The sequence below is a fragment of the Gossypium hirsutum genome, chromosome A05 (assembly GCF_007990345.1).
Source record: "Gossypium hirsutum isolate 1008001.06 chromosome A05, Gossypium_hirsutum_v2.1, whole genome shotgun sequence".
Taxonomy (NCBI): domain Eukaryota; kingdom Viridiplantae; phylum Streptophyta; class Magnoliopsida; order Malvales; family Malvaceae; genus Gossypium; species Gossypium hirsutum.
This window is the reverse complement of record NC_053428.1, coordinates 12,900,828-12,926,879: the sequence shown is the minus strand read 5'-3', so window position 1 is coordinate 12,926,879 and position 26,052 is coordinate 12,900,828. Positions and strand designations below refer to the sequence as shown.

Sequence of the window (26,052 nt, the reverse complement as noted above, 5' to 3'; positions counted from 1 at the left end):
ATATGCCATGCGCATTCCATAGTTACCAAATAACTGATTCTAAAAAGTTAAATATGTTTACGAAATAAATATAAATAATACTTATTTAAATTAATTATTATTAAAATTAAGCATTATATAATGAAAGTATATTACTATTTAAAATTAAACCATAATGATTCTAAAAAAATTATGATGAAATTAAAATTAAAATATAATATATATAGATAATTTACACAAAATAAAAATTGAACTTACGGCATCAAAATCTTTAGCCATAGTATTATCAATAATGTCAAGATTTTATTAATTGAAAAAGTAATACATTTTTTTTATTTTTATAAATATATATATTTTGGAAATATAAGGTAAGTTTTTGAAATATTAGTATGTAGACAGTAGAGTTTATACCTTTCATATTTTCTTTGATTACTAATTAAAAGACGCAACACTTCACTTATAACCTTTTTATTCATAATAATTACTAAAACATTATAAATAATATGAAAAATATTTCCAGGACGATTTGAGACTTACATATTTTATATATCTCGTTTTTTGAAAAATTATAGTAAAACATATAATTTTCATGCATTAATGTGAAATACAAAATCATTGACCAACTTAAATATTGAATTCTCACGAATTTATTTTCTGGAAAGAAAAAAGGGTATGGGACACTGCTTATAAGCTAACTGTAGAGTGTATTAATTTACCGACCACGCTTATTGCTATTAGCACATCATATCATCAATGCAACCGACATGAATTAAGGAATAAAAACGCTTTCTGTTTTTTTTACCCGCACAAATAGACTTGCATAAATGTTGAAAGAATTGGTTAGGTTGATGGATTGGAGTGTGTATTTTTAGTTTATTGATGCATAAAGAATTGAGAATAATGTGAATTGATATAGATTAGTTGTGTTTTTTAAAAAAAAATGAATTTAATAATTAGGTTATAATTATATTGGTTATTTATGATATAATGTTTAGAATTATTTATGATTCTTTGTCAATCTATAAATAGAAAGATAATGTATTTTTATTTACTTCAACTAATTTCTTCTTGAATATATATTTACTTAATTATTAAAATTAAGTAAATTATTTGCATTAAGAAAAATACTAAATTGTACTTATACGAACCTGAAAAACGCAATTTAACACTCAGGAATTTGGCATTTATTAAGAGAGATAAAGAAAGAAATACATATTCTTTTTATCCCAAAAACTCTTTTAGCTTATTTGATTCATTGTTGTAGTTGGTTTTTTTATGGAAGAAGAAGGAGAGATGGTCATGGAATTTAATTTTATATTTAAATTGTGAAGGCGTGGAGCCCTATGTACATAGGAAGTTGATAATAAATTCAGCTTTCTAACTAAATATTTGTCAGTCGGCCGAACGAATTAAACGTTGTTTTCTAAGTTCAACAACAACAACAATAATCAATTGGAAGTCAGCTCTATCTTTTTATTTTTTATTTTCAAAAAAGACTCCAATTCTGGACGGCTAACTGTCTATATAAGCAGGGTCTTCGATTCCCCATATAAAGCGCTAAACAGTTGGAAAATCTTTAGGCTTCCTTCAAGTGTCCTGTTAGAACAGTAGCCAATAACTGGTAAGAACTAACAACACTATTTGGCTTGAATTTTAATTTTTTTTCTCCAAACCTTTTTTTTTTCCTTCTTGATTTTTATGCATGATTGTGTCGGTCAGTAGAGGAGCCTCTCTTTTTTTTAAAAAAAAAAATTGGGGGCAAAAGTAAACAATCTTTAATATACAGTAAAAAGGTATTTTTTTTAAAAAGGAGATCTGCTGCCTATTTTGCTTTTTTACTTTATTCTTGTATGTATTTTATATATGAGCATTTCTGGAAAAAAAAAAAGTGCAGATAATTTCACAAGATTAAATTTATAGTTCAAAGATGTTATTTTCATTATTGAATGAATTAAATATTATCCTGTTTTAAGGAAGTCAAATGATGCATGCAATTGTTAAGACCGTTGTTAGCTAAAAGGTAATCATATTATTTACTTAAGCTCTGACGGTAAGAAAAAGTAAAAAAGGAAGCATCTTTCGTGTCAAATTCTTATTCATTTATCCTCTTTTAAAAATTGGGTTGTCTCTAAATAAATTGAAAGGCTTTGACTTCTTTTCAAGTACCATAGATGGATATTAAATGAGGTCAAGGGAGGTAGAATAGTTTACAAACATTATTGAGGACATGTCTTAGAGGACAGGTGGCAGTATTGAAGTCAAAAAGTTTATATGGTTGTGTTCCTATTCCTTTGTTCATGACATAGATTTTATGACTGCCCCAAACATGAAGCAAAATCATAGTTTAATTTAGTTGGTTTACATTCAACGGATTTAACCGATATAAGATTCTCCTTATCTATGAAAAAGTCTATTATCTGAAGCTGCAATTAGAGGTAATTTTCTTGTAGGAATGAACCATATGCAAAATTGTCAAAGATGCTCAGCTAATCAATGAATTTTTTTTATTTTGTTTTGGGTTTTCACTTTATTAAGTTAATGATAATTTGACCATGACAACCCCAGTAAAATCTAATCCTATATTGCTGCTTTACACCTTTTTTCTTTTTCTTGTTTTTGATGAAACAATATCTTCAAGCCTCGTATATGAATATCAAAGGGTGTTTTATCGTTTTTGATAAAAGACTACTACTCCATCCTAGAGCAAATTAATCAAAGCTTGGTTTTCATATGCAAATCCCCGAATTCCTGCTTAATTTTGCGGTGGTGAAACATGTGGCAGGTTTAATTGCAGCAGAAATTTCAATATCCATGGCTCTCCACTCAGCTGCTGCCAAGATCCCAGTGGTAGACCTTTTCAATGAGAATTGTAAGCCTGGAACTGCCTCTTGGGTCTCCAAATGCAACGACGTTCGAGTAGCGCTTGAAGAATACGGCTGCTTCCTTACACCTTATCACCAAGTTCCATCACAGCTCCAGGATCAAGTCTTTAACTCCCTGCAACAACTGTTTGATCTTCCTCTAGAAACCAAGCTTCAAAACACCTCTCACAAACCTTATTTCGGTTACTTTAAACACCCCTCCATTCCTCTCAGTGAAAGCATGGGCATTGATGACCCTACCAGTCTTGACGGAACTCAAAGTTTCACTCATCTCATGTGGCCTAATGGCAACCAAAAATTCTGGTACGTATCGTCTCATCATACATACCTACATATATATAAACATAAATTTGAGAATATTAGTCACAGAAGTTGTTACTATTTTGTTTCAGTCAAAATGTTCATTCGTATGCAAAGCTGGTATCCCAACTGGACCGAATGGTGAAAAAGATGGTGTTTGAAAGCTATGGTGTAGAAAAATACTATGAATCTCACATCGATTCCACCAGTTATCTTCTTCGGCTGATCAAATATAGAGTGCCCCATGAAGGGGAAACAATTGATAACTGTGGGTTTCCTCACACTGACAAGAGCTTCTTAACCATACTTCATGACAATCAAGTTGCAGGCCTTCAGACCAAAACTAAAGATGGCAATTGGATTTGTGTTCAGCCCTCTGGTTCAATGTTCATAGTCATGGCCGGTGATGCATTCTTGGTCAGTTCCTTTACTATTATAATTATTATTATTTATAATCAAGAAACCCCACCGAAATAGAAAATAATAAAATAATCCTTGTTTGATCACCTGCACAACTTTAGTTATAGCAGTAAATTAGATATTTATTTAATTTGAAACAATAGATCTTTCCTTGTTTAGGTTCATCGTTTCCTTTTTTTAACAAGCACTTGTGATTTGACCTAAAGTTAAAGAATTTGGATTTAAAATTTATTTAAATTAAATCATGATATGATTGAGAGTGATAGGCATGGAGCAATGGAAGAGTACACTCAGCAACTCATCGTGTGGTTACGGAGGAGAACAAAGAAAGATATTGCCTTGCATTGTTTTCATTTAGCGGTGAGACCATAGAAGCGCCGGCTGAGCTAATTGATGAAGCTCACCCCTTGATGTTTAGGCCCTTTCAAAATATGGACTTACTCCGACTTTATTCCCTTGATGATCTCCATAGATATGATCAGATGTTTAATGGCCAGGCCTAATATGATGTATAATTTAGGTAAAGTTGTATTATATTTCAACTTTTAATTATACATACATATTTCATTTAGTACATCCTCTGGAATTTTCTGTTATACATTATTCCTGAATTAAAAATGAATATTAGTTATATTAAAAAAATTTAAGTTTTAATATTGGTGTTAACAATTTTCTTCCCTGCTCATATGATAATATAAGTTTTGATTCTACCAAATATATGGTGAAATGTCTTAATTAAACAAATTTATTACTCATATCTACAAAAGTGGCTGAATAAAGAAATAATAATAAATGAAAATATATATAAATTATTAAAGGGTTTCTTTTAAGAAGTTATAGATACAATTATTATAATAACAATTATAAATATATTTACAGTCAATTTATCATTATAGATAAATAAGGGGATTCAAAAAAATCTTTAGGAAGGGTCCGAATTTAATTATAAATATTTGAGAGATCAAAATACGATTTTATCTTGTAATAATTTTATTATTTCATCATTTTCTGAATAGATTAAATAGTTTTTTATTTTTATTTTTGGGTGATCAAAGTATAATTTTATTATATGTTAGTTTATAGTTGAATAATTTTATAAGTAGTGAGCCTTTTTTTATAACATCATTTCGTTATAACAACTATATTTCTAATAGAATAATTTTTTTATGTTTTATTTCAACTCACTATAACAACTATAATTAATTAACGAAAAACATTCTTACTATTAAGTTCAATGAACCATTAAGTTCCCTAATTTAATATTCTATTATAAATTTAGAATATTATTGTAACACCCCTTACCCGAGACCGTCTCCAGAATCGAGTACGAGATGTCATCCAATTTAACTTACCGATTCGGAGCATAAAAATTTGCTTTTAAAATTAAATTCACTGTTCATAACAACACTGTCCACCTGCGCAACTGTCACTAATTTAATTATAACTTGAGTTACGAAACTCAAAATTTAAATCCGTAAATTTTCCGTGAAACTAGACTCATATTCCTACTTACCATAAAATTTTCAGAATTTTTGACTTAGCACATTAGTACAGTTTATTCATTAAAGTATCCCCTGTTTCACAGCTCGACAGATCTGACCTCTTGGCGCTAAAAATAAAATATCTAATTGTACAGAATTCATATAAGGTTACCATTAATTTATTTTGAAAATAGACTCACTAAGGAATCTGAACATATAAATTATGACCTATAATTATTTCTGTACAATTTATAATGATTTTCTAAAGTTAGAACAGGGGACTTCAAAAACCATTCTGACCCTGTCTCACTAAAATTTAAATATCTCAAAATATAAAATTCCTTTGCCTACACCGTTTCTTTCATGTAAAAATAGACTTGATAAGCTTTAATTATATATATCATTCACCCTCTAATTCCATTTCTACTATTTATGGTGATTTTTCACATTCAAGTCACTGCTGCTGTCAAAGAAACTGCTTCTTTGAATTAGTTACCATTTAAACATACATAACTCCAAAACATATTCTTTAATAACTACTTCAATAGCTAACATTAGCCATATCATTTGGACATGCTCAAAATGATTAAGACTCTATACATGCCATAGTTTAAACATTTTGAAAAGCACATAATACCGAGATGGTTATGATAGTGTGATACGAGCTCCGACGGTCCACTATTCGATCAAGTTCAAATCACTATAAAACAAAGGAAAGAAAGAGATGTGTAAGCTATAAATAGCTTAGTAAGTTACATGTAAACAATAATTACTCAATTAATAATTAACACTTTTAACATATAACTAATCAAAACATTTCTTAGCAATTTCAATCACTTACACATACACAATCTTACCAATTCACTTGCATATACATTTTCACACTTAACATTTCATATTCACTTTAATTCATTATTAATCCCGTTGAACACTTGGAATATACACGGATACGTAGAGATTTAGCACATAAGTGCCACACTGATATGTAGCCGAAGCTACCACTGATATGTAGCCGAAGCTACCACTGGATGTAGCCAAAGCTACCACTGAAATGTAGCCGAAGCTACCACTGATCAATAACACTGGAAATGTCCACGGGTCTGCTCACACAAGCTGTCAGGTGTCTGCAACACATGCTAGATCACCCAGCACCCGGGACTCACTGTAACACTGTAACACTGGTCTCTAGTGACATGTCACTTGTATCCAATTCTATTCCTAAGTTCAACCGGGAATTTACACTTAACACTTTATTTTCAACACTTTATCACTTGAATAATTCATGAACAACTTTCATGTTCAACAAGGGAATTTACACTTAACACTTTATTTTCAACACTTTATCACTTGAATAATTCATGAACAACTTTCCTTCCACATTCAATATTAATTCACATATCAAATATAATTCACAATTTATACAAATATAACTATTATTTACATATAACCTACCTCGGATGCAAAACGACTATTTTTGTAATTTAGTCGATAACTTTCTCTTTTCCCCGATCACTTGCACTATTTCTTCTTTCTTGATCTATATTAACACAATTTAATACATTTTATCAATATTCCATTCAAATACAATTCATACACAACATTTTGACACATTTACATTTTTCCCCATAACTTTTCAAAAATTCCACTTTTGTCCCTAAGCTCGTAAAAATAAAATTCTCTAAATTCTTAAATTTCAAACTTCACTAAATCATATTTCATGCTCATAACGGGCCTCAATTTCACAAAATCACAACTTTATGCACACTTTACCATCTTTCACAATTTAGCCCTTTTTCAACATTTTTCATTGAAATTCATCTAGTAAAACTTGTAATTAACACTTCAAACATTCATTATCTAACATCACTAATCAATTTACAATTATATCATGAATGGGTCAATTTTTAAACTTTAATTTCATTTAAATTAAATAGTAGAAACATGAAATTCAAGCTTCAATAAGCATAAAAATACGAAAATAATTAAAAACGGGGCAAGAAATCACTTACAATTGAGCTTAGGGAAATCAAAACCCTTAACTATGGTAACCTGAAACTTTCGGCAGCAAGCTTCTGATTTTTTTGAAGAAGAAGGACACTTATTTTCTCTTTATTTTGTCTTTTACCCAATTTGGACAAAAATGCCCTTGACCCATTACTTAGATATTTTTCTAGAAATACCCTTTTGTGTCCATAACACTAATTTATGGTCTAATTGCCACATAAACACTTCCAATTTCATGCAATAATTCAATTAAGTCATTTAATCACTAATTAGACACACTTTGCATTTTTCTCAATTTAGTCCTAAAAATTCAATTAAGCACTAAAGCATTAAAATTTCCTATCCATATTTTCACACAATATTTCAATCAATCAGTAACTAATAAAAATTTATAAAATTAAACTATTTCACTTCGGATTTGTGGTTACGAAACCACTATTCCGATTAGGCCCTATTTCGGGCTATCACAATTATAAACTTATAAATTGATTACTTGAATTTAAAAAATCATGATAAATTAATTAATTTAATTTTTGATAATTTCTATTGATTAGTTGAGGTTGTTATATTTATGAATATCACAATTAGTCATGTGAAAGAATATAAAATAAACTATGCATAAAAATAATAATGCATGCACCTATTATACAACTTTTAATTTTGTTAGTTTGATTCGCACTTTGTTTTATTGAACATAATTTCCACTTCTTTCATTTAATAGAAATCTACGATATAAATTTTATGATAGATTTACAACAATTATTTTTTTATAACAATATGCTATTATAGGTGTATAACAGTTACCTCTCTATAATAGACAAATATAACTATTATAGAAATGGTTAACTATAATTTTATTGGGCAAAAAGTCTCACTTTTAACTATATTGATCATAGGCTTTATATCAATAGTAAAGTAAAGATACAACACGTCTACAAAGAAAGAAAATAGAGCTGCAGATACAGTAACTAGACAAGCCCTTGGTTGTGGATAGGATTCTACAGTTCCTTTCAATTCAGCCAGAAAAGTTTGTTGTCTTTTTGCTTTTAAAAAAAAAATTTATGATTTACAAATCCCACCCAACTATATTGGACTCTCTTTTTTCTCTCTTAAATCAATTTAGTCCAGACCAACTCCAAACAATGATCGCCTTTGGGTCCTGTTTTCCAGTTTTATGTGCTATCATAATTTCCTTTTTGGCAAGAAATCAAAAACTGAACAGGTAGAAGTTGCTACATAATAGCTCTATTTATTGTATGTCCGACTCTATAGTCTATCCTCCTGCAACACAGGTAGAAATTCTTCCGGTGGATGTTGCAACACGCGGGTACTTTATTAAAATCGAATTAATCGGTCATTAAAAGAAAATTGGTTATAATTTTATATAAGTTTAATTATTGATTAGTTGGATTCGAAAGAAAACAATTAACCGAATTTGATAAAATTTTGTATAAATTCAATTAAAACACTTATCATTAACCGTTAAAATGATATTTTCCACGAGAATTAATCAATATACACCAAAAGTAATGAAGGAGAATGAGACCGAATCAAAGAGTAATTTCATAATTTTTTCAATTGAAATAATTTATTTATTAAAATTATGCATAATAATGTAATAAATATTAGGATAATGATTTGATATTATAATTTTAAACTCAAAAAATAAAAGTAATAAACTATCATATTCGCTTAAGGTGTATTTTATGAATTGAAAAGTTAAGTTGAATGTTCACTGTTAAATTTTATAAGTGTTAAATTTATATTAAAAAATATTTGGTAAATTAGTATATGTAAGTACCGAATATAATTATATTATTTGATAAAAGTAAATATTAATTTTTAAAACATTATTTATTTCCTAATTTTATTCTTATTAAAATAATAATTATATTATTTATATTATTTTGGATAGTTGTGGATAAAAAGATAAACATAGCAATTTAAATATCTCATTTTAAAAAAATCATTTCAATTTTAACAAAATAAAATCAATTAAATATTAAAATGATTATTAAGCAAACTTAGTGTGTGTTTGATAAACCTTTGAAAATGAAAATTTTAAATAGTTACCTACTGTAGAAAATATTAAATTTATTTTATTTTATTAAAAAATAAAATAAATTATCTTTTTATAAAAAATAAAATATTCAAATTAATATATTTTCCTTTCATTAAAAACTACTCAAAATAATATAAAATATTATATTAATAAAATTAAAAATAAATAATAAATAATAAATAATCTTATAAAAATCAATATTTATCAAATAATTTTCTAATATAAATTCAGTAATTATAAAATTTAATAATAAATAACACTTAAAATTTTAATTTATCAAACACACCTCCAATATTATAAAATATACTTAATTTGCACTTAAATTTTCATTTATTTTTAATAATTTATCAAACCGCAGTCTAAAAACTCTAACTTAATATTTCATAGAAAAATATAAACAAACGAATCGGGAGGGGGGCGGCATATCCATCATATAGTAGAAAAGGGGCATAATAGTAATTAAGGATCAGGGTTGTAGAACGAAAACCCTAATTCGGCTACTATAAATACACATACCTGCTAAATCCATCCAAGCCGCAAAGTGAAGTCCTCCTCCTCCTTCCAATTTCATATATGTTTTAATTTTTTTCATGAATTTTCATTAATACTTGTGTTTGAGCATAGCAGGGATTGTGTGTATCGACGTTGTGCAAAGTTCAGTGCGCTATGTTCGAAAGAGTTTCCTGCAAAATCGATCTTGGGGAAGATGGGCAGTTGTGCTTCATTCTTTCGTTGATTCCTCTCAACAATCATCTTCCCCATATTCTAGACTTTTATTTTTAAAACGAGATTTTCAAAAAAAAAAAAACCGTACTATCATTTCAGTATGATCCAACATGGCCTGTGAATTTTTTTCTATGTGACTTTTTTCCACTCTAAGAAATACGAGTTAATTTTATCATTTAAAATTAGTACTTCTGCAGTTATTAACTTACAGTTAATATGTTAATGGTTTTTTTTTTAATTTTTAAAAGTTGAAAATGTTTACAGATGCCGTACGGTTCTTGTCATTATAACTTGTTCTAATTTGAAAATGATGATCTAAATTTTGTTGATTCTTATAGATTTATTTAGTTTTCCATGAAATTTTTCAGAAGGATTGGTTCCTAACCATTATAGGACGACGTCTTCACTTGTGTTTCAATTATAAATGAGGTTGTTTAGCCATGCAACAGCCACAAGCGACGGTACACATTGTTATCCGAGTATGCACATCCGTTGATATGAACAATAACGTACATGATATTGGTAATTCTGACATTTGATATTAAAGATGAATAATTGTTTCAAGATATGGTCATATTGAGAACAAGGAATACTTGTTGAAGTGGGGAGGATATTATGAACTCCTGTTAAACATTGTTTCCCAGATTTGACATTAAGACTGACATGAATAAACAATGTTTGGGAAATTTGATTAAATCAGCAACGGCTTAATTAAATAGGGGAAAAAAGGGGTCATTGGAAGGATTTACACAAGAATTTCTTCTTCTATCCTACGGGTATTGTTTATAACAAAGGGGAAACACTCGACTTGAGTTGTAATAGATTGTTGATACCCATAGCAAACAAATTAACAATACATGGGATACTTGGAGTTTTCTCTTATAATTCCAATCCTTCATCAACTTGATAGCAGGAGGTATTCATTCTAACTCCACTGATGCTGTTCCTTGCAGCCATTAATCCATTGAGGGAAAGTCTCTTCTTTGCTCCTGGCTCTGGTCTTTGCTTTGGGGCACTATGAGATCTTAACTTGGCCTTGAATGATTGTGTCTTCGCCATGTAGTTTGGTAGGTTCGAATGAGGTCGTCTAAAATACCCTTCTCCACACACACTCAATGGTGTGGCAGGAGCAATAGGCGTCCTAACCGGATTAGCAAAACGAGGGGTGCTCTGAGCGGTGGAGAGCCTACATTCGTCATCCGCAAAACACCATTCAAAATCATCAACATTTTGGTGATGGGGTGTTGATGTTCGGACAGGAACCGGACACAGAAGAGGAGAAGTGTTTGTATGAGAAGCGAAGTCATCCCCGCATTCTGATAATGCATTAAGGTTGAACCTACGTGATCTTGATCTTGTCTTGAATGTGTCAATTTCAACAATCTTTGGGCTGTCATCATATGCATTGGTTTCCATCGATGCAGACAGTCTTTTGCTGTGGATTACACTTCTCGGTTCATCAAATCTCTCCTGAAAATGAGACGACAAAAGGAAAAAAAAAAATCAATAAAATCAGGTTAATGAAACCAGAAATTGAATGTCAGGAAAATGGATTGACAAAATGGTGCTTACAATGGAAGAGCGTGGCTTGTGCTCAAGACAACAGGAATGGTCCTTGTTGAAGGAGCGATGTATCCGCTGGGACCGAACTGTTGTTTGGGCTCTTAGAAGAGCTTGCATACTGTGCAGAGTTGCAATAGTCCTCTTTCTTACAAGATAGCCTCTAACCAGAGCTTGTAATCGAACCAGTCCTTTCAATGCTCTAAGTGCTTTCCGAGACTGAAACCCAAAACCCAATTAGATTCAACAAAGGGGCTGTAATTATTAATTCAAAATTGCAATATTTTTTAGGAAAGAATCTCAAATTTAGAGCCATTATCTGGAAAGCCGGCAACTAATATCTCTTCAATAGCGGTCTACTTTATAGGCAGGAGGAATGAGAATTTTGGTCTATAGTCAAAAAGAGACGTGGAAAACATAAGCTGCACAAGTACCGTTACATCGAGGAAATATAAAAGAGTAAGAGTTAAGAAACCACTTTCTAATTACTCAAACATAGTTTGGTTGGAATATTAAAACAATCAAATTACTGTATATACTGAAAAACAAAACTGCTGTTTCATTTCATTACTATTTTGAATCTATCCGAAACTTATCTTTTTTGGCAGACAAAGAAGTAAGGAACAAGAAACATAACTCCATAACGCAGACCAAAAGATAAAAACAACCCAACAACATTCAAAAGGATAATCCAATATCCAGAATTTGAAAAATGCACTTACCAAATACCCTCTGAAGACGCTTTGAATTTTCATAGCTGCCCACCTTTCCCTCCCTCCACCAACCAAACTGGTTCGTCCATTACTGGTTAGCTTCACCACTGCCATTGCCGCCTTTGCTGCGGCCACGGCGGCATCAGCTGCAGCTGCGGTGGCAGCAGCCACTGCAATTGCATGCTTGTTTTGGTCTTTCTCAGTTTCAGCAATGTAGGATCTGAGCCAAGCAGCATCTGTAGTCGTGGAAACATTGCTTGGACTCTGAGAAATTTCACTGACACCTTTGCTGGATTTGCCAAAACTAAATCTTTTCCTCTCTTTTTTATCGGATAAAACAGATGAATATTGCTCTATCCGGTCTTTATCTTTCTCCTTTTTCATGCCCAATAACCCCTTCAGCCACCTTGCAGCTTTCCCCATACCAAAAACTAAGGGAACAACAAACAGTACCAACAAAAATTGTTCCTAAAGACAGAAACAAATCAAACTGAGGTTGTTAAAAAAAAAAAAACAAAGAGAAGACAGCGTTCTATTTTAATTTTCTCAGTTTGCCCAGAATTTCAAGTGCCAAACACATGAGAGAAATAAACAAGCATGTAGGTAGCTAGTGAATCTTTATAGAGAGAAACGAAATAACATCGAAAGCACTCGATGAAGACCCTTTCCAACCCACAATGGTGTTTTTACTTTTTTAGCAATAAAGAGGAACAAAGTAATGATCATAAAATTTAGAGAAAGAGAGAGAAGAAAGAAAAGGTGAGCTCTTTTCGAAGTTGGAATAAAAAACATGGGGTGTCTGCAACATCTCTAGAATCTTTACAGGTTGCAAGTAAAGAAGTGAGGAGGAAAAACTAAAAAATAACCAAAATCAAAAACATCCCCAAAACTTTAAAATATATGGATAAAGCTTGGATTTTTTTGAAAAATAAATCTGACACAACCTCGTGATGAACTGCATTACAAGACAAAGAAAAAATAAAAGACGTCATGATTCATATTTATTACAAATCTATATGTTTCAAATAAAAGAAAAATGCAGACAACAAAATCTTAAAAAAAAAACACACACACAAAAGTAATAATAATAATCACATACGCTGATACAAGAAGAAGAAGAAGAAGAAGAAACTGAGTCTCTCTCACCTTCTCAAATATTCAAAAGTGGCGCCGGTTTCCCTCTGTCTCAAAACTTAAAACTTTTTTTTTTCCTAATTTAAAGATTCTCTCTCTGTAACTTTGTTGAGCAATGTGTATAATATGCGTACAAATCAAAGCTCCTTCATGTAATATTATATTATATTAAATACCCTTTATTTTATTAGACAAGAAGAAGAAAATCAAATGGCAATGCTTTTAAAACAAAACCGGACGCAAAGGATACAACTTTTTTTCTTTTTTTTTTTTGGAGACTGAGCAAAGGATTCAGAGGCATTAAAGCAAAAGGGTTCGTTATTTGGTTTCTATTGCTATTACTCTTTTGTCTATAAATAGTCCAAAAGAATATATACACACATATATGAAGAAAATCTTCTTTTCCTCTGTTATTAGGTGAAGAAGAAAGATCTTTCAGTCTCCGTATCTTCTTTCCTATAATGATTTCTGGCTCAGTATCTCTCTGCTGCCATTGATTCTGCACAGTATCTTTCTCTTCTCTCCGTTTGAATTAATGTATTAGTTATAAAAAAGAATCAATAAATAATATATTGCATATAATTCTCTTAGAACAAACTTTAAGAAATTATTCAATTAAATTTAAATTTTTATATTTGTTAAGTTCACCTTAATTAACATATTTGTTTTTATATTCAATTTAAAACCATTTCAAATTAAAAAAAAAAAGTTTACCCACACTTAGGATTAAATGGGAGAAAATGAGAGAGGGATGGGCATTGAAGATTTTGAAAATTTGCTTTTGTGACAGTGAGGCCAATAAATAAGAGAGAGATTATATCACATATCTGTCTAGTTAAAAACCTTTTTAATCTTATCATTTAATTTCGCATCATTCTTTGGGATACAAATTAACTGTTTACTTATAATTTAGGGTGATGAATTTGGGTACAAAAGGGTGAAATTTGGAATGAGTTCTAAATCTAAAGCTTATTTATGTTGCCAGTTTATTTTGGGTATTAGATATTAATAACTGATATTTAATTTTTTTTATTCCCAATATCTTGAAAGCATGTTTTATTTAATACAATAAACGTGAAGAATATAGCAAAATTGTGATAGTGTTTTAGCTCTTTTCAAATAACTTGGCTTCAATTTTTAAAATTTGAGTGGATAGGGTTAGGGATAGGGCAAACAATAAGAAATGCTAATCCTTTAAAATTTGAAAAAGTGAAGAGTAATTGGAGCAAGATCACATGAACTCATAATGAAATGAAATTTTCCTTTTTGATTGGGATAAGTGGGACTGACAAATAATAATTTGCTGAAGGTTTTGTCTTGTTTCGCTGACCATCTAAGTATTCAGCTGAATTCTCACCATATGTGCATTAATAAAATGGTATGTGCATTTAATTGCCCATATTGTCAGGTCCCTTTTCTTTTTATTACAAAAAGTTTGATTCAATATTGAGGTAAAAAAAATTTTATATTAGTTTACTAGATATTGCAGTTTAAAGAAATATAGGGGCTGAGTTGTAGGTTTAAGGTTGACTGGTTGTGAGTTGTTTTTGGAGCACCCTTTTTTAACTTTGTGTTAAAATTATTCACCCTTTTAAACAACATCCTTGCTTTCTTAAAACAATAGGGTTCCTCAACCCCTATCCTACTGAATGCGGTAAAAGTGAAAATTATTTGACGAATTTTATTACCACTTCAATAAACAATTTGTTCATCTTTTCCAAATTTAAGGCAAAAGGATGAACCCTTTGCATTTGCATTGATTTTGGGCAACAAATTTTGGGGCTACTTTTATATATATATATATAGTTGTTGAAGAGTACAAGCAACAGAAACAATTACCATAGTAAAGTTTGGCAACCTATGCAATAAATGGTCCACCTCCTATCTACATGTATTATTATTTAATATAATTAAAGTTATTCATTATCTAATATCTACCGCTCCCACTTAGGAACGATTGAATCAATAAAACGAATATTAAAATTTGAGACATAAAACTCCCAAATATTATCACATGAAATAGCAAAATAAAACATAATAAGCTAATTAAAGACACGCACACCCCAAGTGAGACCACAACCATAGGCTAATACAAGAGTTCATTTGATAGAATTTTGATGAATTTTAAACGCTTATTTAAAATTTAAAATTATTTAATTTATTATTTTTCATATTTATCTCGCAATAGTCTTCATTGACAAGTTTCCAACAACTTAAAAAACTTTAAAATATAAGGATAAGTACTCAATCCTTATCCGAATGGACTCATAACTTCATCAAGAAGATCGACTAAAGAGTTAGAGAGTCATATCCGAACAATAACACTGGTTTGTCAAATATGCCATCATTTTATAGACCATAACCAGCTAATAACGACCGGCCCGAAATCTTCCAGCAAAAATTTATTTTCATTCTAACAAAACATTGAACGAGCAACAACCAAACACCTAATAACTACAGTGACGGAAAATTTAAGAACCCATTAAAAAATTTGTCCAAATCCAATTTTCGACTAGAAAACCTAAATTTTGACGAGTTTTTTTTTTTAACCTCAATTTCAATTTCATTCTCACCCCAGTTTAAAATATATGTATTATTTAAAAATAATAATTTTATCTGTTCTTTTTTATATACTTTACATGAAATAATTAATGTTGGATAAACTTCGATAATGAAAAAACTCATAAATAAAGCATGAAATCTAAATCCGAAGAAGAAATTGAGTAGAAAAAAATGGTAAAAGGATTGAAAAAAAAATCAAACAATAAAAATGTGCATTACAAGAGAAGAATGAATCTTGGAGAGGGAGGGAGTATAAAAAAATTAAAAAAAAATAATTAAAGAAAATTTATTTTGTAAATTGTCTATGGAGATTTTTAGATTCTACAAGCAAATTAAAGATGCTACATATGTCTTATAGGGTGTACTAGAAAATTAAAAAGGAAAAAAAAAAGCTCATCGAATCTAGATTTTTTCGTTAAGAATTGGGTTCAGATGAATTTTTCAATAGTTTTTGAATTTTTCGTTACTGAAATTCTTGGGTGAACAACAAAAGAGATGAATATGTTTATAATCTAAAAACAACTTAAGGAAATAATATTTAACTTTCTTTTTGAAACTTTTTAGTTAAAAATTACCATATTTTAGAAAATGATTAGCTAAGAGATTATTTTTTAACACTTGAAGTAATTTGGGTAACAAAATATAGTTTAGGTATCACTTTGAGTAACATAATATAGTTCAAATACCACTTGTGACAAAAGAAAATTTAGATACTAACCTAAAAAAACGAGTATTATTTAACTACCAATTTTTGACTTAAGTCGTTATTGTGATATATTTCTATGTTACATATAAATATATTGTGTTTGAAATTGTCATTTTTGGTTGATACTATTTAATAAATCTGAAATTTGTAAGCAGTTTTTTTTTTAATATTAGAATCGTATTTAAGATATTATATATACATATATATTAGTAGAAACTTTCAATTAATATAATTTTTTGTCTTTGATTTTGACAACAATAATTACCTTGGTAAAATATATTTTTTGGGTCCATTTTGATCCCTCAATTTGAAAAATATAAAAGTTTGATAATGTGACGATGATATTATGCCACATCATCATTTGAAAATTAAAAAAATTTATACACTTTTTTTAAAATGTCATATTCAATGTTTTAATAATCGGACGGATGGTTAAATAGACTAGACCACTGGTTGAATAGGGAACCAATTCGATTGGTTCAATCGCGAGACTAACAATAATTAAAATTTTAAAAAAATTAAAAAATAAATTTTTTATTAAACCAATTCAACTTGTTCAATTGTCGATTTTTGTCTTAAATTTTTTTTACCAATTTCAAGTAATTTCTGAGTTAATTGGTTCAACTCATTTGTTCGGATTATTATATCGATCAGTTCTCAATTCGTTCAATTCGGTCTTGTTCTCATAACACCGGTCACGTCATCAAGTTTTGACAAAATCCATGTTCAGAGACCACCATGAATCTAGTTGTCAAATTTAAACACTTAAGTAGATAAAAGAAAATACAAGTATCAAAGTGGATCTAATTATCAAGTTTAGTGGTAAAAAATTATATTATTCCATCCTTTTCTTTGCTTCTCTCCTTTAAGACTATCTCTATTTCCGATTCTTTCCTAACCAAACTTCTAAATCATTATTTAAGTTCCATTGCTTTTTCAAAAGTCTCCCCCATCAACTAATGACAAAAACATTATGTTATAAACATGAAAGTTTAAGTTAGATCACCTATCTCTCAGGAGAATTTGTTACATGAAGTTTTCGTAACACTTAGCAATGATCCCCGCTAACCATCTTAACCCATGTCAACATTATTTTCAACATCAGTCAAACTAGTCCCACAATTCAGAATCTCTCAAGTTAGTGATCCAGCACTTGTAAGCCTCCTCCTCCACGTATCACTCTGATTCGCACATGAAAAGACGGTGAAGAGAATCAAAATCCCCTAACCTATCAACTTATTTCATCTCAGCTATACCCTCGTACTTCTCTCACATACCCCTTTCCTTTTCCATTCTCATGATAATTTGGAGAAAGATTTAAGGGGAATTTAAGGTTTGTTGATAATTTTAACAATAATTCATTAATTGATATATTACTATCAATCTAAATCAAAACAACACCAAAAATATTATGAGTTTTCTCAGAATGCCCGAATTGTTCATCCGTATTTTGTTTCTATTATTTAGATTGAAAATTTTCAACCTTATCATCATTTTAACCAAAATGATCCAACTTTTTATTTTAAAGTTTAATGGTGGTGAAGGAATCAAAGAAACGCTTATTTATATAATTTTAAAAAAAAGTGAAAATGATTTTGTCATGTAAATATTTTTAAATTATAAAGGAAGAAATAATTACAAAAATATAAGATTCACATAAATTTATAATAAAAGGGTGATGTTGTATTAATCATAGAGTACAGTCACTTGTCGAAAAATTAAAGTTTTCTAAGAAAATGTGTATCTTCTAATGTATAATATTATACTGTTTTCAATATAAGATTTTTCTAATAAAAATTCTAATTATTTACTATAAATACATCAAATACAAATCCAAAATTATATTTATAATAGTGAAAAAAATGCATGAGGATTGGAAAGAAACTAGGTATGACAAACAAGGAGTGTCTGACAAGGAAGTAGAATGGAGAATGTTAGAAGGCCAGAGGGAGGGGTTTCATCAACCATGTTCCTATCTGCTAGAAACAAGCAAAAGCACGTTCAGTTTCACCACAACCCAACATGTTGAGGGATGATGGGGACTAAACAACCTTGATGATGTTTCTCAGATATTGAGTTGTTTTCAAAACGTGTTCTGATATTTAAATCAGTGGATGAAAGAATGGATTTTAACTTGAAAATCTTTGCTTAATCGGTCTTGATTCAAACCAACAGATGCAGAGTGAGTTCTTTACGTTAAAATAAACAAAGTACTAAAGCAAAGTCATATGATTACAATTTAGTCCGTCATATAGATGACATTACTAACTGTATAAAAAAATATGATTAAACGTAAACATTAAAACAGACCAAAAGATTATAAATGATGATTGATATCCATTTCCCAATATTTTGGCCTCTGAAAGAGTCTCTCTCTCACTCTCTCAAAGCCAAAGCAAAATCCTTTTGGCAGGATCTTTTATTTTTCCCTTTTTAAATTATAAAAAAAAACACTTTCTTTTCCCTGCGGTGAGAAAATGGGAAAGGTGGCAATTGGAGTAGCGGTGGTGTGTGGGATAGCAGTGGCAGCGGCCGCAGCGGTGGTGGTTCATCGGAAAACGAAGAAGTCAGGAAGGTGGGTGAAAGCAATGGAGATACTGAAAGAGTTTGAAGAAAAGTGTGGGACCCCGATTCCGAAGCTGAAACAGGTGGCTGACGCCATGATTGTGGAGATGCATGCTGGCCTTGCCTCTGAAGGTGGCAGCAAACTCAAGATGCTCATCAGCTATGTTGACCATTTGCCTACTGGGTATTTCCTTTCCTTTCCTTTTTGCTTTTACGTTTAATTATGCATTCACTTGATCTGTTTTGTAACTCTTGTTTGGATTTTATCACCAAAGATCAATGCTTATTCATATATTGCTAATATATGCATCTACGTAAAAGTGCCTGAAATTTTTTATGATTGGAATCAGTTATTATGGGTTGATATGTTGTTTAAGATTGATTACGTCGTTGGATCACGTTCATGGTTTCTACATATTTGCACATCTAAAAAAGCTATGCTCCACTCCGGAGACTCTTCTCTACATGGTTGGATTGGATGAATGACATGTTAATGTACTTTTTGCATAATTTTCTGAGATATTAGTTGATTAAATTTGAGTATAATATTAGGAGGGAGAAGGGATTATTTTATGCATTGGACCTTGGTGGAACTAACTTCCGCATGCTACGAGTGCAATTGGGAGGGAAAGGTAGAGGTATTGTCAATCAACAGTTTGAGGAGGTGTCAATTCCTCCAAGTTTGATGACAGGGAGTTCTGATGTAAGTGCTTCTGCTTTTCAAGGAACAACCGGAACCTGGTTGAGGCATAATAAGTTGTCCAATTTCTGACTGGTGGTGTTGATTTCAGGCATTATTTGACTATATTGCAGCAGAACTTGCAAAATTTGTAGCTCAAGAAGGCTCAGATTTTAAACAAAGTCCTGGTAGGCAGAGGGAGCTTGGTTTTACCTTCTCATTCCCTGTGATGCAATCCTCCATTGCTTCTGGAACGCTTCTTAGGTGGACAAAAGGCTTCTCTATAGATGACATGGTCACTACTCTTTCCCTCAGATTCTCTTTTCATACTTATTGTTGTCCATTATTTTGTCTCCTACGAGTTGTGTTAACCAGGGCAGTAATTCATTATTCAACTGTACCACTTGAACAAACATTACTGCCTTTTGGGTTTTTTACATATAATTGATTAATGCAACTTATCATTGCATTTTCTTTCTATCCTCATCTTATATCTTTTTACTGCTCTTGGTTGCTGAATGCAACAGGTTGGCCAAGATGTGGTAGCAGAATTGGCCAAAGCCATGGAAAGACAGGGCATTGACATGCGTATTGCAGCTTTGGTAAGTTTATGTTATACTTTTTTTTTTCAATTGTTATAGGACCTTATATACTTTCAATTGTTATAGGACCTTATATACTTTAATTTCAATGGTGTCTTATGGCAACCATTTTGATACCAGGTCAACGACACTGTTGGAACACTAGCTGGGGGTAGGTATAACAACAAGATCCTTGGTACTGGATCAAATGCAGCATATGTGGAGCGTGCGCATGCCATACCAAAATGGCATGGTCTACTTCCCAAATCAGGAGAGATGGTTAGCTGTGTTTTCTTTATACATATATAATATAACTCTCCTATAGCTTTGAGACTGCTATTTCTTTCTTGATGTCACAATTAATATCAATGAGGATATCCATCTAAGTTTGAAACAAAATTGTTTAATTAGCCGTAGGATGGATACTGAAATGGCTGTTGATATTTGGCTGAAGGTTATCAATATGGAGTGGGGTAACTTTAGGTCTTCGCATCTTCCATTACCAGATTATGACCATGCACTAGATACTGAGAGTTTAAATCCTGGTGAACAGGTAAAGTGCACAACTTCTTTGCTTTCCGGGTCGTTTAGCTTTTAACATAATTTGTATACTTTTAATTTATCCCAGATTTATGAGAAGGTAATAGCTGGTATGTATTTGGGAGAAATTGTCCGCAGAGTTTTGTGTAGGATGACTGAGGAAGCTGCATTTTTTGGTGACACTGTTCCACCAAAACTTAAAGAGCCATTTATATTGGGGTAATTTCCTCTTGCTATTTACTGATCTGTTCCTTTTCAAAATTTTCTTTTCTTGGGTATTTGTTTTCCATATGCACATGGTTTTCCTTTACTATTTTCGCAATGAGAAAATGGGTATCATATATTTTGTTTGTTCTGCAAAGAAAGGTCATTCTATAGGAACTTATTGTGGGTGAATAATTTGAACAACTTGGAAGTGAATGAAGAACCAGTAGCCTAGGTTTGAGTCAGTATATACGAGGTTTTGCGCATATCATCAAATGAAGGTGTATTCCTTTGTAAGAGCTGAAATAACTTTTTTCTGATTCTGTGCTTGTTTATTTGAATTTGTTGGTGCAAGAGGCAGCAACAAAAGAGAGAACAAGAGCACAGAACATGAAGCAAGGTGCAAGAAGCATTTTTACTTGCTCACAAATGTGCAGCAAGGGAGCTAATGGCTGATAGCTCATTCAGCTCATTCATTCAACTAGAAAAAACATACATTTATAGTCAAATACATCACCAAATAGTCAACTAACCCCACTAATCAGCATTGGGACTATTAAAACATTGCTTGTACACATAAACAAGCCACCTAAACTAGTCATTCAACACCTAATGCATCAAGTTGTCATCAACTTGTCCATTTTAAACTAGATTAATTAGAATGAAACTAAAGAGAAACCTTGCTGTTACAGCAAGCATATGTGCTGCAGCATGTCATCAAGCTGCATGCACTTCAACCACAAAATGTAACAGCAGCATGGTTGGCCAATTTCCAATACTCCTCCTTGGACTCCATGCTGCAAATACCAGTCATTCATCAAGTTTTTTGAACTTGGCAGCTCTTAGATGCTTTGATTCAAGCTGACCAATTCATTTTCTTCTTGCACAAACAGTTCGTGAGTATAGTTGCTTGCCTTCATTCTGCCATTTTGGCTTGCAATTCGACAGGCTCACACTTTGCTTACTGTCTTCAAGAGGCTTGCAACTATACAACACGCATTGAGCTTCCACATGTTGCTAAGCTCACACCTTTGACAGACTCACATCTTTGCATATTGTCTTCAACAAGTGTCTTCATCAGGCTCGCACTTTGCTAAGCTTGCAGCTTTGACTTCTTGCTAAGCTTGCACATTTGGAAAGCTCACACCTTTCCTTTAAACTCCTCCTTCAGCTTATTCAAGCTAGTTTGGGGATCTTATAAGTTTGAGCCGATATTATCTTCTCTACAAGCAGTCCTTAATGACTTGCTTGTGCTTTGACAGCTTCTTTCTTTTCAACAAGCAGGGGAAGCAAAATCAATGGTCCCGTAAGACATAGGCTCATGATACCAATTGTTGGTGCAAGAGGCAGCAACAAAAGAGAGAACAAGAGCACAGAACATGAAGCAAGGTGCAAGAAGCATTTTTACTTGCTCACAAATGTGCAGCAAGGGAGCTAATGGCTGATAGCTCATTCAGCTCATTCATTCAACTAGAAAAAACATACATTTATAGTCAAATACATCACCAAATAGTCAACTAACCCCACTAATCAGCATTGGGACTATTAAAACATTGCTTGTACACATAAACAAGCCACCTAAACTAGTCATTCAACACCTAATGCATCAAGTTGTCATCAACTTGTCCATTTTAAACTAGATTAATTAGAATGAAACTAAAGAGAAACCTTGCTGTTACAGCAAGCATATGTGCTGCAGCATGTCATCAAGCTGCATGCACTTCAACCACAAAATGTAACAGCAGCATGGTTGGCCAATTTCCAATAGAATTCATATATTTCCCAAAATACATTTGGTTTGCATGACACCAAATAATGTATCAAGTTAACTGCTGCTGCTAAAGTATCCAATGCAGACCTGGTTAGACAGGTTATCATATGTGGATGGTATTGTCAGAAAGTTGTCTTTCTGCCAGAAGTCCAACTGAGATATTGTGACTGAGAAAAAGAGAATTAAGTAGCTTCGAAAAGACGTGCCCATTCAATAATGTTATTTAGGTTGTACAAAACTATGGCTAATCCCGGCCAAATATTTACAAGGTCGACCTGTCAAACTCTTTTGTTGGATGCAAAAGGGGAGCACAAATTTAGAATTGCTAATCCCGGCCGTCTCTTTTACCCCTCAGTGGCATATCTGATTTCCCTTTACACTGTCAAATAGAAAATAATTGCAAATGAATGTGATTTTCGTTCTACTTGCATAAATAGGTGTGCTTTTTGAAGTGGTAAAGAGATGTTTTCATGCAGTGGCCTTCGATTAGAGGTCAATGAAGGAGGCATATTCACTTCTTGCTGCTATATTTCAGAAATTTTATCAGATATATTTTGCCTTTTCTATACTGAAAGATGGGCTCATTAAAGTCCTGCACAATGGTAATATTTGAGCTTGGGTAACATGTAGGACACCTATCATGTCAGCAATGCATCAGGACACTTCCCCTGACCTCAAAGTGGTAGCCAGTAATTTGAAAGATATTCTTGAGGTATATTTTAACCTTTGTGAAAATTCTCCAGATGTTACTGTTGATCAGCAAAACTTGGATATTTGGCATTTTTTTCTTTGTTTTTGTCCTTCATATCATGTAGACCTTGTCTGGTAATCTGATTCTTTTCGTGGACTCGGGTTCCGAAACTTGTTTATATCATTTTTTGTATTCCAGATATCAAATACCTCCCTGAAGATGAGAAAGGTAATTGTTGAGCTCTGCAACATTGTTGCCACACGTGGGGCACGTCTTTCGGCTGCCGGGCTACTAGGGATTCTGAAGAAAATGGGGAGAGACACAATCAAGGGAGGGGAGAAACAAAAAACAGTGATAGCTATGGATGGTGGACTGTACGAGCACTATACGGAATACCGCGAGTGCTTGGAGAACACCCTAAATGAATTGATCGGAGAAGAGGTATCTCGAACCATTGAAATTGAGCATTCAAATGATGGTTCTGGCATTGGAGCTGCTCTTCTTGCTGCTTCCCATTCGCAGTATCTTGAAATGGATGAGTCCTGAGAGCAGTAAGAAGCCGGTTCTGCCATTCTTTTGATGTTGTTTGTGAGAAATCTTGGCAGTCCTATCCACATTCCTTTTCCCGTTTTAACCTGGGGGATTAGCCATTTTATTCATTTCTCATTTACTTGAGGGCATTAAATAATTGCTTGCAGTTACAGAGGATGAGATGAGGCAGATTAAATGTATAAATGCAGGACCTGGAAGCATGAACTTTCCACTTCGGCCTGTGCCTTCATTCCATTCACCATTTTTTTTTTGTTTCTTCTGATTTTCAGTACTCACAAGTGCTTACTGTTTACTGTTTAGGCATGAAAATAATTGCTTTTGGAACTTTAATCATGGAAGCATATTTGTTTCCTATATACTTGAGTGGTAATAAATCTTGCCCAATCTCAAATATTGAAATAGTGGTTTGAAAACCTTAAACTTTTTTTTTTTGATAAAGTAGGGATTCAAACTCAAATTATTCTTAAAAGTGAATATTCAATCAATAGATAAGGTTCCATATAAAAATAAAAATACCAAAGGAAAAAAGTCTTGTATCAGTGTTTCCTTCTAGCCTGAATATATAGTTGTGAAAAACAAATGAAAAAATAGTATGAACAAAGAATGAAATTAATATATAGTTGTGAATACAACACTTAATAAGGTTGATTTGACCTCAAAAAAATCTGGAAAAGAGCCTGCAATTGGAGAAATGACGCCTCGATTGCTCCCTTAATCTAGTTTATGGAAGCCCTTTGCAAAAATCTGGTTAGAACTTTGAGCAGTTCTTTTAAAAAAGAACAGAAATCTTTTTTTTTTTTTTTCCTTTTCTGGGATTGCTGGCAGGCTGGTATAAGGAGCTTCGGTGTGATCTATACGTAAAATAACATCTTCCTAGGACAATGGTTTTTATTCTGATATGATAACTGATGTTTGTATGTCCAACATTTCGTAGTCTATTTCACATTGGGTACTTATTGGTAATATATATTATCAAATCTAGCTCTGCGGGTTCTCTGAAAACAACAGGATCGACTTAGCCAAAAAATTTACAAATGTGCTTTCAACACTATATGTATTTTCTTTGTTATCGTGGTTTACATGCTTGTATTACAAGTATAAGCAATGAAAAGTAATGATGGAGCTTGTTTAACAAAAGAAATTCCAGGGACTAGGGTGTATTGGCATTTTCATCATCGTAGTCGTCATTGCCGGCGAACAAGTCCGTGCAAAGCTCCCCATAGAATCGAGAAACTAAATCTATAAAGACAGGGCATGTCAAGTTCTTCCAACAATATAGGAGCTCTTCCACATCCATCAAATCGCTCACTTTCCCTTCTTCCACAATCATCTCTACTAAATAATTCTCGAAACTCCTACATGCATCTTCCACATCTGAGGGTTCCCTTTTCCTTGAACCACGTCCAACCTTCATATAGTTAGCAGGTATCAGTGGCGACGAGAACAGCAGCCTATCCCTATTGCACCCTGCTGCTGCCTCTGAAATGCTTCGAAGCTCTGCCACTTTATCCATCTTTCGCGACAGTCTTAGACACCGAAATGTAGATCGTAAAACAGAAGTAGGACTTTTTTTTGGAGCTTTCCTGGGTTGAGCATGAGGTGAACGGGTTCTAAGTCTAAGTCTAAGGGCTCGTATAAATACTGGCCTTTTGAGCTTGAAGCTGAAGATTGGGACAAGTTTTCTGAATGGGTTGAGAAGCTTGGATTTGAAGGGAATTAATGCTTTCATTATCGATTATAATGATTGATATGAGCAAATAGAGTGTTTAATTTTGAAGGAACCCAGTGGGGGATGGGATATGGAATCTTGTAATTAGTAATTAGGAATTAGGTTTGAGAAGACAACTTCATGGGGGATGACAATAGTTTGGTATAACATACAAGAGATGGAGATTGTTGGCAAAGGATGTTTGTTATTTGAGGTGAGATTGGTGCAATGA

At 32.1% G+C, this 26,052-nt stretch overlaps 4 protein-coding genes and 1 non-coding gene across 8 annotated transcripts; 3 read left to right on the top strand and 2 right to left on the bottom strand.

Annotated features, from left to right (window-relative positions):
- Positions 1-1,508: 1,508 nt before the first annotated feature.
- LOC107942753 (2-oxoglutarate-dependent dioxygenase AOP2) lies at positions 1,509-4,235 on the top strand. 4 transcript variants are annotated; one of them, XM_016876474.2, is made up of 4 exons: positions 1,509-1,600; positions 2,762-3,164; positions 3,254-3,578; positions 3,848-4,235. In XM_016876474.2, exons 2-4 carry the CDS (start codon positions 2,791-2,793, stop codon positions 4,082-4,084), a joined length of 936 nt encoding a protein of 311 aa, XP_016731963.1. In that variant the 5' UTR covers positions 1,509-1,600; positions 2,762-2,790; the 3' UTR covers positions 4,085-4,235. The 4 variants fall into 4 exon arrangements, with proteins under 4 accessions (XP_016731963.1, XP_040969413.1, XP_016731964.1 ...); XM_041113479.1 differs by lacking the exon at positions 1,509-1,600 and adding an exon at positions 2,149-2,414; XM_016876475.2 differs by lacking the exon at positions 1,509-1,600 and having other exon boundaries at positions 2,536-3,164; positions 3,840-4,235.
- A 5,513-nt stretch (positions 4,236-9,748) lies between these two features.
- Positions 9,749-9,894, top strand: LOC121230201 (small nucleolar RNA snoR135). Its single transcript, XR_005928148.1, has one exon. It is a non-coding gene; the product is annotated as a small nucleolar RNA snoR135 (small nucleolar RNA).
- Positions 9,895-10,540: 646 nt separating this feature from the next.
- Positions 10,541-13,798, bottom strand: LOC107942750 (protein IQ-DOMAIN 14). Its single transcript, XM_016876469.2, has 4 exons — positions 13,274-13,798; positions 12,137-12,595; positions 11,427-11,633; positions 10,541-11,324 (listed from the first exon to the last, which is right to left on the bottom strand). Exons 2-4 carry the CDS (start codon positions 12,548-12,550, stop codon positions 10,734-10,736), a joined length of 1,212 nt encoding a protein of 403 aa, XP_016731958.1. The 5' UTR covers positions 12,551-12,595; positions 13,274-13,798; the 3' UTR covers positions 10,541-10,733.
- A 5,132-nt stretch (positions 13,799-18,930) lies between these two features.
- LOC107942756 (hexokinase-1) lies at positions 18,931-24,465 on the top strand. The gene is made up of 9 exons (XM_041113478.1): positions 18,931-19,278; positions 19,647-19,797; positions 19,886-20,068; positions 20,301-20,375; positions 20,496-20,633; positions 20,809-20,907; positions 20,983-21,113; positions 23,500-23,581; positions 23,759-24,465. Exons 1-9 carry the CDS (start codon positions 19,007-19,009, stop codon positions 24,104-24,106), a joined length of 1,479 nt encoding a protein of 492 aa, XP_040969412.1. The 5' UTR covers positions 18,931-19,006; the 3' UTR covers positions 24,107-24,465.
- Positions 24,466-25,081: 616 nt separating this feature from the next.
- On the bottom strand, positions 25,082-26,052 carry LOC121229362 (transcription repressor OFP17). Its single transcript, XM_041113477.1, has one exon. It carries the CDS (start codon positions 25,839-25,841, stop codon positions 25,263-25,265), a length of 579 nt encoding a protein of 192 aa, XP_040969411.1. The 5' UTR covers positions 25,842-26,052; the 3' UTR covers positions 25,082-25,262.

Coding starts and splice junctions, on each gene's coding strand:
- LOC107942756 (XM_041113478.1), top strand. CDS start 19,007: ATGGGAAAGGTGGCAATTGGAGTAGCGGTGGTGTGTGGGATAGCAGTG. Junction 19,798..19,885: donor TGATGACAGGGAGTTCTGAT/GTAAGTGCTTCT, acceptor TGTTGATTTCAG/GCATTATTTGACTATATTGC. Junction 20,376..20,495: donor ACATGCGTATTGCAGCTTTG/GTAAGTTTATGT, acceptor TTTTGATACCAG/GTCAACGACACTGTTGGAAC.
- LOC107942753 (XM_016876473.2), top strand. CDS start 2,710: ATGCAAATCCCCGAATTCCTGCTTAATTTTGCGGTGGTGAAACATGTG. Junction 3,165..3,253: donor AATGGCAACCAAAAATTCTG/GTACGTATCGTC, acceptor ATTTTGTTTCAG/TCAAAATGTTCATTCGTATG. Junction 3,579..3,847: donor TGGCCGGTGATGCATTCTTG/GTCAGTTCCTTT, acceptor TGAGAGTGATAG/GCATGGAGCAATGGAAGAGT.
- LOC107942750 (XM_016876469.2), bottom strand. CDS start 12,550: ATGGGGAAAGCTGCAAGGTGGCTGAAGGGGTTATTGGGCATGAAAAAG. Junction 11,634..12,136: donor GCGTCTTCAGAGGGTATTTG/GTAAGTGCATTT, acceptor TTTGGGTTTCAG/TCTCGGAAAGCACTTAGAGC. Junction 11,325..11,426: donor ACAAGCCACGCTCTTCCATT/GTAAGCACCATT, acceptor TCTCATTTTCAG/GAGAGATTTGATGAACCGAG.
- LOC121229362 (XM_041113477.1), bottom strand. CDS start 25,841: ATGAAAGCATTAATTCCCTTCAAATCCAAGCTTCTCAACCCATTCAGA.